Genomic DNA, 11,258 nt, shown 5'->3' with positions numbered 1-11,258 from the left:
TCGCAATTTTCTAGATGGTTAACCAATTACGGAGGCGTCTGCAATAGTTCTCGACCCGATTTCATTCACGGTGATTTTCACCTATCGGGATACCCATGTCCCACGAGGTCCCATGTGGTCGGTGCTGATAAGCATTGAATTGCACCGATATCGAATTGTGGCGGATTTCTGCGAGTATAAAAGCTCGGCTCCTCGGGGCACAGGACATCAGTAGCTCTCTGGAGCTCTCTAAGGAAGAATACGAGGAGTCCTCCGAGGAACACTTCGCTGGCCGCTCCAAACGAAAAGTTCGTACGAACCAGCAGTACAAACCGGCTACTACGAAAACGAGAGTCAAGTAAGTAGGATGTAGATGGAATCGCGAGTATAAGCGTTCGAAACCTCTTTAAAGTTGAAAAATTTCTTTCGACGTTAAGAATGCGGCGTACGAGGTACGTTGCATTACCGGTACGAGCTTGGCAGTATGTCGGCCTTCTGGTGGTATCCCTCGCCTGCCTGACGCTAGGTCTCGTCTCCAGGGATAAGGAGGGCCGAGCAGGAAGCCTGGCGGGACCCGAATTAAAACATCAAGCTCCTCACGAGTAAAGTTTCGCTTACTAGAATTTTTGAAAAATCTGCGATTTATCGTATTAGAGTCTTAAAAGTTAGCTCATTCGATTTTTACCTTGTTAGATTTGCAATTTAATTTATTAGAAATTTCAAATTTAGTTTATTCGAATCTTAGAACTTGGAATTCGGTCTGTTACGATTTTCGATCGTAGATCGTAGCATCCAACTTATTGGAATCGTAAAACACACTGCGCCAAATCTGTCGTTTTCCTCGCAGAGTGGATGCCTGCCCGAACTCGAGCCTTTTCACCAAGATGCCTTCTTGCTCGAATTTCGAGCAAAACCAGACCAGGATTTCGAAGACGACCAAACAAACTAGAGACTACGGAATTTCCCTCGTACCAACCGATCTCAGACTGTCCCGATCTCGAAGCTTGGATCGTGCCTCCAGGATACGGTCTCAATCTCGAGCTGACTTTGCGAGAACAATGGAGAGACAGGGCAGGCAGAGAAGCAATATCGAATACGATTCTAGACGTACCGCGGAACCGAGACATAGAATCCAAGATCGTACAAAACGCGTATCTGATTCTGCAAGCCGACTGCAGATCGCTCGATCGCTCAACTCCAGAACTACGCAGGATCTTGCTGAACGAAGATTGCTCGAAAGGTCTACCGACACCGATAGGCGTCGTCAAGTAAATAGGCGAGTAATCGATTCCCAAGAACGTGAAAACCTTGTACGCTCTATGGAACGACTGACTTTTACCGCCGATTCCCATCGAGAAAGGAACCAAGCATCTCCGAGGAACGTGGATAGACGAAATCGTATCCAAACGACGATCAGACGCGACTCTAGACTGCATCGAGATCGCAGATTTTTTACCAGAATGGAACAACGCGAAACGACCGACGAACGACAAAGTGTTAGTCGATCGGATGGTCGTGCGAATGCGGGGACAAACGAACGACAACGTTCTTTCGTTACGTCGTTAAGACGTTCCGTGGACAATTTCGATCGAGAGAGAAACAACAGACTGAACTTGGCTCGCGAACGACGTGAATCTTCGCCTGTCAGGGCATCTGAAATTACCAGCAATTACTTAAAGGAACGACGAGTTGGGGCTTTGTCCAACGATCGAAGATCAGAACGTCGGTCATTCGTGGATTCTAGAAGAAACTCAGAAAGGCGATCTGCGTCCGTCGAATCTGAAAACCGTGTAGAAGGTAGAGCCGATCCCAGACTCGTGGAACGGAGGGATAATCGTGTCGTCCATCAACGTGTAGATCGTAGACTTAGCGAAGAAAGGGTTCACCGTCGTCTCGCAGACCGAACAGCCGAACGTCGACTCATGGAACGAAGAACCGACCGACGTCTCATGGAACAAAGAGTCGACCGACTCGTCGTGGAAAGGCGATCCACGTCCGTCGAATCTCGAATCCGCAAAGAAGCCAGAATCACCGATCAACGACACAGGGAAAGGCGATCCGCGTCTATCGAATCCCAGAACCGCGAAGAAGCTAGAGCTGATCGTCAACTTATGGAACAAAGGGCTGACCGACTCGTCGTGAAAAGGCGATCCACGCCCGTCGAATCTCGATTCCGCAAAGAAGCCAGAACCATCGATCGACGACACAGGGAAAGGCGATCCGCGTCTATCGAATCTCAGAATCGTGAAGGAGCTAGAACTGATCGTCAACTTATGGAACGAGAAACCAACCGACGTCTCATGGAACAAAGAGTCGACCGACTCGTCGTGGAAAGGCGATCCACGCCCGTCGAATCTCGATTCCGCGCAGAAGCCAGAACCACCGATCGACGACACAGGGAAAAGCGATCCGCGTCTATCGAATCCCAGAACCGCGAAGAAGCTAGAGCTGATCGTCAAATTATGGAACGAGGAACTAACCGACTCGTCGTGGAAAGGCGATCCACATCCGTCGAATCTCGATTCCGCAAAGAAGCCAGAACCATCGATCGACGACACAGGGAAAGGCGATCCGCTTCTATCGAATCTCAAAATCGTGAAGGAGCTAGAGCTGATCGACAAAAATTGCAACGAAGAACTAACCGATATCTCACGGAACAAAGGACTGATCGACTCGTCGTGGAAAGGCGATCCACACCCGTTGAATCTCGATTCCGCAAAGAATCCAGAATCACCGATCAACGACACAGGGAAAGACGATCCGCGTCTATCGAATCCCAGAACCGTGAAGAAGCTAGAACTGATCGTCAACTTATGGAACAAAGGGCTGACCGACTCATCGTGGAAAGGCGATCCACACCCGTTGAATCTCGATTCCGCACAGAAGCCAGAACCATCGATCGACGATACAGGGAAAGACGATCCGCGTCTATCGAATCCCAAAACCGCGAAGAAGCTAGAGCTGATCGTCAAAATATGGAACGAGGAACTAACCGACTCGTCGTGAAAAGGCGATCCACATCCGTCGAATCTCGATTCCGCAAAGAAGCCAGAAACATCGATCGACGATACAGGGAAAGACGATCCGCGTCTATCGAATCTCAAAGTCGCGAAGAAGCTAGAGCTGACCGGCAACTCGTGGAACGAAGAACCGACGCACGACTCGTTGAACAAAGGGCTGATCGACGACGACTGGCCGTAGAGAGGCGATCCACGTCCATGGCATCTCGAACCCGCGTTGAAACCGGAACTGATCGTCGACTTATGAAACAAAGAGCTGATCGTCGACTCGTGGAACGTGGTCTCACAGGGCAGAGAATCGATCGGCGAGACTTGAACTCAAGACGCTCGGTACGACAGACGCTCGACACCGATAGATCTCAAGAAACCGGCACTGTGCTTGCTCGTCTTGGAAATGACATTCGCTCTAGCCAGAAGGGACAAAGATTTGCTGACAAAGCCCTGGCAATTTCTCCAGATAGATCTATAAACGATATCGGACGATCTCGCTCCGTGGAAAGGGATATTCGCTCTGCGGATAGAGATTCTCGTTCTCGAAGCCAATCGATCCAAGATTCAACCGTTGTTCGAAGAAGAGACCGATCTCAACAACGGATTTCGAGGATCCCCGCCAATACACGTTCCTTAACGGTACGAGAGAAAAGTCAAGCACGCGGCAATGATTTCATGCCCAGGATGAACATTTTAGGCGCCACGGACTTCCTAAAACAACGAAACTCCGTGAATTACACGTTTACATTTGAAATTATCCGTCAGGCACTCACAATTGGACTTTGTACGATGTACGGATTATCCATTTTCTACGGGAAACGCTCTTTCATTAGGTAAGCAAATACCGTATCTGTATCGTTTGTATCGGTAGCCTAATTAAAACAGAAATATATATTAATGATATTAATAGAATACGACCGTTTATTACAGAAACTTGGTGAGACAGGGACCGCAATTTACTATATGGTAGACTCTTATCCTAAGGAAAAACAACGATCCGCTACTTCCAACACCTGCTTTTAGTCATTGTTCTAGTGTAATTTTTTCTTCCACTATACTATACCATCTACTTGCTATGTACTTAACGAAAAAACTGTATATTGGTGTACAGCTGATAAAAGTAACCTGCGTAGAGACAGAAATTTGTCGCATGTATTTAAAAAGATATATTTTATCTGAATAAACTGGTCAAATGAAAGTCAAACATCGTGTACTCGCTATGAATATTTTCCTGAAACGGCTCTCCCATCGCACATCGCACACATACCGTACAGTAGCACAAGCATACATCGTACTACACAAAATGTTAAGTTAAAAAGTAAAAATATCGAGTAGAGAAAAGTCAAAGAGAAGAGAAGTGATTTATTAAAGTCATAATCTCATGGTTTGTACATTACGGCTTAGAAGTAATTATAAAAAAATTCAGTGATTTTCACATTATATTTCACATTAATATCCAGTCTTGAAGAAGTAACCGTAGTACTCAGTGTAATTATAACAATTTGATAAAAACAGGTACAAAACAGACAAAAGCAAACAATTGTATTCTACGATCATCCTGTAACAAAGTCGTTTAACATCGTTACGTCTAGGACACGTCGAATTTGTGCGATATGCGTGTGCTTAGTTAGTCGCGAGAGCATAGAGTGTCAACTGTGATTGCTAAAACGTTTAATGAATATTTCTAAAGTGTATATAAATATACGTACTATACAAGTGGACGACTCGATTATAGATGGATTCGTTGATGGCGAAGAACGAGTGTGAATATAAATAGGAAATAAATACAATTATTCGAACGATTCAATAAGACGCTTGGCATATCCTGAAAAAGCCTCGTGTAAAAAATTAACTTCTATGCGACTTTGGAAGAGATCTCTTGTTTTCCCAAGACGTTTCCCCTATGTTTATATGGTCTATTTATTCGAATTCCAGAACGACGACAAATAGAAGGCTAAAGCTAGTTCCCAATTGGAAGCAGTCACAGGTTCTTTTCTTTCCTCAACAATCGTTACTACCTACGTTATTAAATAAATAAAAAGTCTGCTTTTAGTAAATATAGATCAAAATATCTCTATGTTCTCATTTGATATTTCACTATTAGTTTTATTACTCCGACTGTGGACGTTGTCCATGCGTAATACACGCACAATGGCAAGAAGGAACGTCGACGAGAAGTTACGATAAAACTGTAACTTCGTTATTTGTCCGTCTCTCTTTCTTCCTTCCTTCCTTCCTTCCTTCCTTCCTTTCCTTTTCGTTTTTCTTCCTCTAACTTTGGCAGTGATCGCAGTCGATCATTACGCGCGAGCTTCCCCAGGATCGATATGATTTCACTAAATATCCGTATCTTGTGACGCAAGAATAACTAAATATATTGCAGACGCGATCACGAACAACTGATCGTGTCGCGTTCCTGGCAAGGTCGATAAAAAAAAGCACCGACCAAACCTTTTTGGCTGTACTTTCGCTCACATATGTATAAAGTGCCTAACAACGTGATAGCTTCTCCTAACAGATACCTATGATTCGTTTCAGTACAGATACGAACATGCGAATTATCACAATGCCCGATATCGAATCGAGAAATTGCAATCCGTCGATTTCTCGATATTTCATCAGCACCACTTTACGCGCATATCTAATCTAGTTCATCTAGAATCAATGAACATTGGCGATCTCTTGAAGCATTCCAAGAATATGGTCAAGCTCTTGTCGGAAATAGCACAATTGTCGATTTTTACCCTTCTCGTTTTTACAGTCTTTGCACTGGGTTCTATTTCTTAGCAAATCGCGCACTAAACTCTGCAACGTCATCTCGCGGCTTTCGTGTCGTTGTTGGAGAATCGTTATCTTATCCTGCAACAGCTGCAGCTGTTCTGTACTCTGAAACAGAGTAGATTAGATAAACAGATTAGATCGCAAAGAGATGCATAAAACGAATGCTGTGCAACGCCTATCTCTTATTACATACCGGTGTTGATAAGTACTTCACTTTTTCATTCAACGTTTTCACTTTAGTCTCCAAATGCTGCCGTTCAGCCTGCAGAACAATCACCTGTTCCTTGTAGTCTCTAAGCTTCTCAATTTGCTGCTTCAAGTGAGATATCACAGCCACTTGAGTATTTATCTGGCCCTGTTGACAGAAACAGAGCTTTTATCGATCAGATTGGTCGCAGAAAGGTGACGAGAGTACTACGTGCAAACGCTTTATCATGCTGATCTAACGGGTAGACTACGGACTTTTACGCATTTATCGCAAGCTAAAAAATACACACGACGAACATGCCTCTAATGTTTAGTAGGCGAATCTTCCACCGACAAATATTCGCACTCTACTAATAAATAAACGAGAAAGCGAAATAAACACTGCACGTAATACTACGAACCTGTAACTTTACCACTTTAGAATCTCCGAATTTCACGCTATACTCCTTCAACAAAGAGGCCATCTCGCGTTCATGTTCCTCTTGCAAGAGATTCAGATCGTGAAGCCGTTTGTTCTTCAAAGCCATGAAATCCTTGTTCATCTTGCTTAGTTCCTCTTTCAGAATATCATTCTCATCGGCCAATCTCTTCACCAGATTACTATCTCCGTTCTCGGTGTACTGCATCGGATCGTAAAGCTTTTGTACGGAAGCGGACAATCGTTGAGCGTTTGTGTCGGACACGTGGCCATTTTGGTAGACGTTCGAATTCTGATCGTTCCCTTCGATACACCTCAAAGTCAGCAACTTGGAATCCGACGATACCATGCCGCGATTCCTCTCAAAGTTCATAGTCTTCACGGATCTCCTATCGTTCAACAACTTCTCTCTCTCCTTCTGCAGTCTTGCGTTCGTCTTTTGTAAATCTTGCAATTCTTTCGTCAGCTTCGAAATCGTTTTATCTTTGTTCGCGAGTTCCAGTTTCAATCCACGTATCGTGGCCATCAGATAAGCGTCCTCTTTAGAATTCTGACATTTCAAACTACCTTTCGCAGAAGATTTTCCAATGTCTTTCTTCCCTACATCTTCCTTGTCGAACGAGCCTGCCCTCTCCTCCTTCCTAATAGTCTCCACACTCTTGTTCTCTACAGGTTTCGATGCTGTCTGCGTAAACATATCATTGCATATCTTACGATTCTTCGCGTTAGCCTCCAACAGTTTGCCGTCCAATTCCATTACTTGACTAGTATACTTCTCCCTCATATCCGAGAACTTCCTCTGGAATTCCACCATTTTCTCTTGAGCTAAATCATCTTTCGCTTTAATTTCATTTTCCAGGCTCGCGATCCTATCTTCTAACAGCTTAACCTTCTCGGCGCCGACCTTTTCCTGTTCAGAATTCGCGGTCAATATTAGAGCAGATACCGAATCAGGATTCTTCCTCTTAAGTATCCTCTCCATTTCACGAACTTGTCTGTTCAAGTCCGTGATCTTTTTACTATCGAGAATCACTTGGTCCTTCAGTTTCTGTGTTAACTGTTTCTCACGTTCCACATGACTCTTAGATATTTGCAATTTCTCCAGCAAATTACCTTCCTTCACTCTTAATTCTAACAATTCTTTCTCCAACGGCAGAACGTTTTGTTGCATCTTGTCCAACTCTTGCTTCGCTATTCGTAATTGTTCCGTTTTAGAGCTTAGTTTTACCGTCAAGTCCTCCACTTGCTTCTTCAGTTGCAGCTCTGCCGTGGTCATTGCTTGTAATCGATCCGTGATAAAGTCATTCTTCGTTCTCAACTGTTCCTTAAACATCTCCAATTCGTCGTTCAAAAGACTATTCTGTTGAATCAGATCTTCGTTTTTCAAGGCGTAGTCTGCGTTCTTATCTCGCAGCTCGGAGACTTCGAGATTCAGTTTCACGGTCTCTTCCTCGAGATCCTTAACTCTATCCGCAAGTTCCTGTATCTTACCAGATTCTAATGCTGTACTCTTTTGCTTTTGCAGCTGTTTCATTTCTTCTTGCATTTCCTTCGTACCTTGCATCAACTTTTTGTTTTCCCTTTCATAAGCCCGAATTAAATCCTCTTGCCTCTCCAGTTCCTTTTCCAGAAGCACGATCTTCGTGTCTTTCTTTGGCTGTGATTCCGAACGTTTCTCGTTTAACGAAAGCTCGTCTACCTTCGCCTTTAGAACCATGTTCTGCTTCTTTAACGCGAACAGTTCTTCCTCGAACGATACGCGCATACTGTCCATTTGATTCTTGTGCATTTTCACTTCTGACTCCAGCTGCTGTTTCAAAAGACCGTTCTTATGCCTTTCTTCGCGACATAATAATTCCCAATTTGTTTTTGTTACATGTTGCTTCGTGTCACCGCCGGCCATCGTCTTTGTCTGACTGTCCGGCGATTTAGTAGCTTGGTACGATTTGTACGTGGAAGACAAAGTGAGATTGGAACCAGTCTTAACGGAATTTTTCTTTGGCTTTGAAGTTATGGCCTTGGTCTTGGGCGGAATTTTCGTGATCGGTTTAACCGTAGGCTGCAATTTTGGCTTCAACGTTGGCGATCGTCCGATCAAGGTGTTGCTAGGTTTCTTCGCTGCATCCGAAGGTTTGCTTACTCTTAGATTTTCTACAGAACTTCTAGATGACAATGGCTTACAAATCTGGTCGTAACTCTTACACTTGGAAAACTTTAATTCTTTCTTTTGCGTTTTATTACTCGACGCGCTAAACGGATGAGTGGCTTTGCGTTCTACACTGCTACGTTCACAACTTGGAACATTAACGTTAAATTTAATCTCGGAACTTGAGATCGTTTTATGTACGGCTGCTTTTGATTCGTCTGTGGGTTCTTTGCTTTGTTGCGTTGTATCTTCCGTCGACTTTTCGGCTAATAACTTCGGGATTGCATCCGCGAATAATTCTAATCTCGGTGTCAGATCAACGGTATATAGTTCTTCCTTAGAATTCAACGCTTTTTTGTCGTCCTTTGTCACAGCTACGTTTCTAGGAGATACTTGATCCGTTCTCTCAGATACTTCCTCACATTCATTCTTACCGCTATTATTAACGTTCTCAGATTGTTTTTGTTCACCACTATGGTCGCTCGTGTCCGTTCCGATAATTTCATTTGTCCGAGGTAGTTCCTTCTCCAATATATCGGAAATTTCCTTCTCGGGAAATTCAGGACTTTTGTCATTCGTGGTTTCCCCATCCAACATACATAATTTTCCGTCTGTAGGCTTTGAATTGGACTGCTTTGATTCTTGTTCCTTTTTATTAGACTGTCCTTGCAAGAGTTTCAAAAAATGGGAAAAATCTTCCTGTCCAAAACTTGAACTACCCGACATACCACCACCCTCTGCTTTTTCCTTCGACTTTCTCAGCAAATCTTCAAAAAAATCCTTATCTACGTCCGTTATTTCTTTTTGCAAGTTATCCTTATCCGACTCCAGTTTTCTTGTACTCTTTAATTCTTCCGACTTGGAATGTCTTTCAATAGGATCGTCTAAATCAGAACTGCTCGACACCTCTACTTTCTGCTCTTCAAATTTTCTTCTCTGAAGTTCTAAAGATTTCGGAGCTTTCAGACCATTCAAATTTTCGTATATAACCTCAAATCCAGGACTACCGTCTCTCTTCTTTTCATTCTTTGGACTCTTTTTGATTTTCTCAGTCTCTTTGTGCACCTCCTCCTCTATTAGTTGAAATATATCAGCTTCTAATTGTCTAACCCTGCTAAAGCTTTCTATATCTTCCGGAATATTCTCAGGTACTAAAGTATCAGATTTTGATCCGCTTTTAGATAGACTATTACTATTTTTTCTTACGAGTTTCTCAGCCTCCTCTAATAATTCTTCCACCGATTTCTCCTCCTCTGTAGGATTTTTGGCAGAGTTTTGGCGAGACTTTGAACGATCCGTAGCTGAATTAGGACTAAGAGCCCCAGCTATCTTACTCATTTCTTCTAAAATACTACCTATATCCTCGTCGGTTGCATCTGCACGAAACAAAGAAAATTCTAATTCAGCTGCGCTAAGAAACTTGTACAAAAATTCTTACTTACTTTCAAAATCAGAGGGATATTTATCGAACGCAGCAGAAGCCAGAATGTCGCACAAAGTATCATCCCTGTCTTTCGTCTCGACTTCGCTCTTATGCATAGCCTATGCAGAATAAAGGAACAAATTATAGATAAATACATCTTATTGGTTACTTAGATATGTATTCTACGATCGATACGATAACCGTAATTACCTTGCACATCTTCTCCTTTTCAAGAAATTCTTTCATCGAGGAACTAACATCCGGTGAAGGGGATGGAGATTGCTTCGTTTTCACATCTATTGGAACAGCACGAGAAATATCCAGCCAAGTATCTGGCTTCTTCAACCACCATTTCTCCTCTTCGTGCTTATCTTCCGGCTCTGATCTTTTAACAACCACCTTGGATTTTTCCTTTATTCTAATTGAATTTTCACCTACGCTAAGGCTAATGGACGTACCCAGAGTATCATCTTCGGTCGAGATCAACTGTTGATGAATTAAAAATGCATACGATCTTAATTAATGCAAGTAGACACAAAACTTGACGTATTTCAATCTCTTAGTTTGAATATATTACATTAACTGGCACGAATTTACCGATAAATCATCCAAAAACGACTAAACCGTAAAACGTCTTTTGGAAAGTAAAATAGGTTAACATAACTACAGAGAAGTATTCTAAACACTTACATCCTCATAACGAGGGGACTTTTGAGGGTTCGAAGACATTCGGATTTTTCACTAATAACACCTCTGAAGAATGTAATCCAAATAATAAATCATCTTTTCGAAGTCGTTTGACACTTGGCGTACTTTTTGTTTGTTTGATAATTTTAACTCGCTCGATGGTCGTCTCGTAGCGACCTCACCTATCCAATAACGTAAAGTACTTTTTAAATTTCAAAACGTCAAAAAGAGAGAGAGAGAGAGAGAGGATAAATATGCAACGATTATACAATGAAATAAATAGTTAAAGGAGATAACAGGGTAGCAATTAATAGGAAAATACGTTTTATTACTGCTCTCTATTTAGAATTTATTTCTTTTTTATTGTTGTGCAACGATTGCAACTTTTTAATCGTTAAAATTGTTAGACAGTTGTAGAGAACATTTCTTATTTAATAAAGAATTCTGTACAAAGGGATGACGAGTGCATTTAATATCCAATAACAATGAATAATAGAATCAAAGTTTAATAACATTTTTAATGTAGAAAGCGTTAAACATTATCCACGATTATTCCGCGCAAATCCAACAATCATCGTTCTTCGTAACAGTATCAACAGTATCACG

The 11,258-nt window shown here is 42.4% G+C and overlaps 2 protein-coding genes across 5 annotated transcripts; one reads left to right on the top strand and one right to left on the bottom strand.

The window, feature by feature from the left end:
- Window positions 1-416: 416 nt before the first annotated feature.
- LOC117231854 (zinc finger CCCH domain-containing protein 13-like) lies at window positions 417-4,194 on the top strand. 2 transcript variants are annotated; one of them, XM_033490718.1, is made up of 4 exons: window positions 417-581; window positions 827-2,032; window positions 2,126-3,823; window positions 3,921-4,194. In XM_033490718.1, the coding sequence occupies exons 1-4, from the start codon at window positions 418-420 to the stop codon at window positions 3,958-3,960; spliced, it is 3,108 nt and encodes a 1,035-aa protein (XP_033346609.1). In that variant the 5' UTR covers window position 417; the 3' UTR covers window positions 3,961-4,194. The 2 variants fall into 2 exon arrangements, with proteins under 2 accessions (XP_033346609.1, XP_033346601.1); XM_033490710.1 differs by having other exon boundaries at window positions 827-3,823.
- Window positions 4,195-4,332: 138 nt separating this feature from the next.
- Window positions 4,333-10,877, bottom strand: LOC117231837 (centrosomal protein of 162 kDa-like). 3 transcript variants are annotated; one of them, XM_033490697.1, is made up of 6 exons: window positions 10,656-10,877; window positions 10,176-10,451; window positions 9,985-10,084; window positions 6,380-9,918; window positions 5,986-6,126; window positions 4,333-5,876 (listed from the first exon to the last, which is right to left on the bottom strand). In XM_033490697.1, the coding sequence occupies exons 1-6, from the start codon at window positions 10,692-10,694 to the stop codon at window positions 5,652-5,654; spliced, it is 4,320 nt and encodes a 1,439-aa protein (XP_033346588.1). In that variant the 5' UTR covers window positions 10,695-10,877; the 3' UTR covers window positions 4,333-5,651. The 3 variants fall into 3 exon arrangements, with proteins under 3 accessions (XP_033346588.1, XP_033346580.1, XP_033346570.1); XM_033490689.1 differs by having other exon boundaries at window positions 5,965-6,126; window positions 6,392-9,918; XM_033490679.1 differs by having other exon boundaries at window positions 5,965-6,126; window positions 10,656-10,876.
- Window positions 10,878-11,258: the final 381 nt, after the last annotated feature.

The sequence above is a fragment of the Bombus vosnesenskii genome, unplaced genomic scaffold (assembly GCF_011952255.1).
Source record: "Bombus vosnesenskii isolate JDL3184/JDL3185 unplaced genomic scaffold, Bvos_JDL3184-5_v1.1 scf7180000013263, whole genome shotgun sequence".
Taxonomy (NCBI): Eukaryota; Metazoa; Arthropoda; class Insecta; order Hymenoptera; family Apidae; genus Bombus; species Bombus vosnesenskii.
The sequence above is the reverse complement of the archived record's forward strand: the minus strand, read 5'-3'. Positions and strand labels throughout refer to the sequence as shown.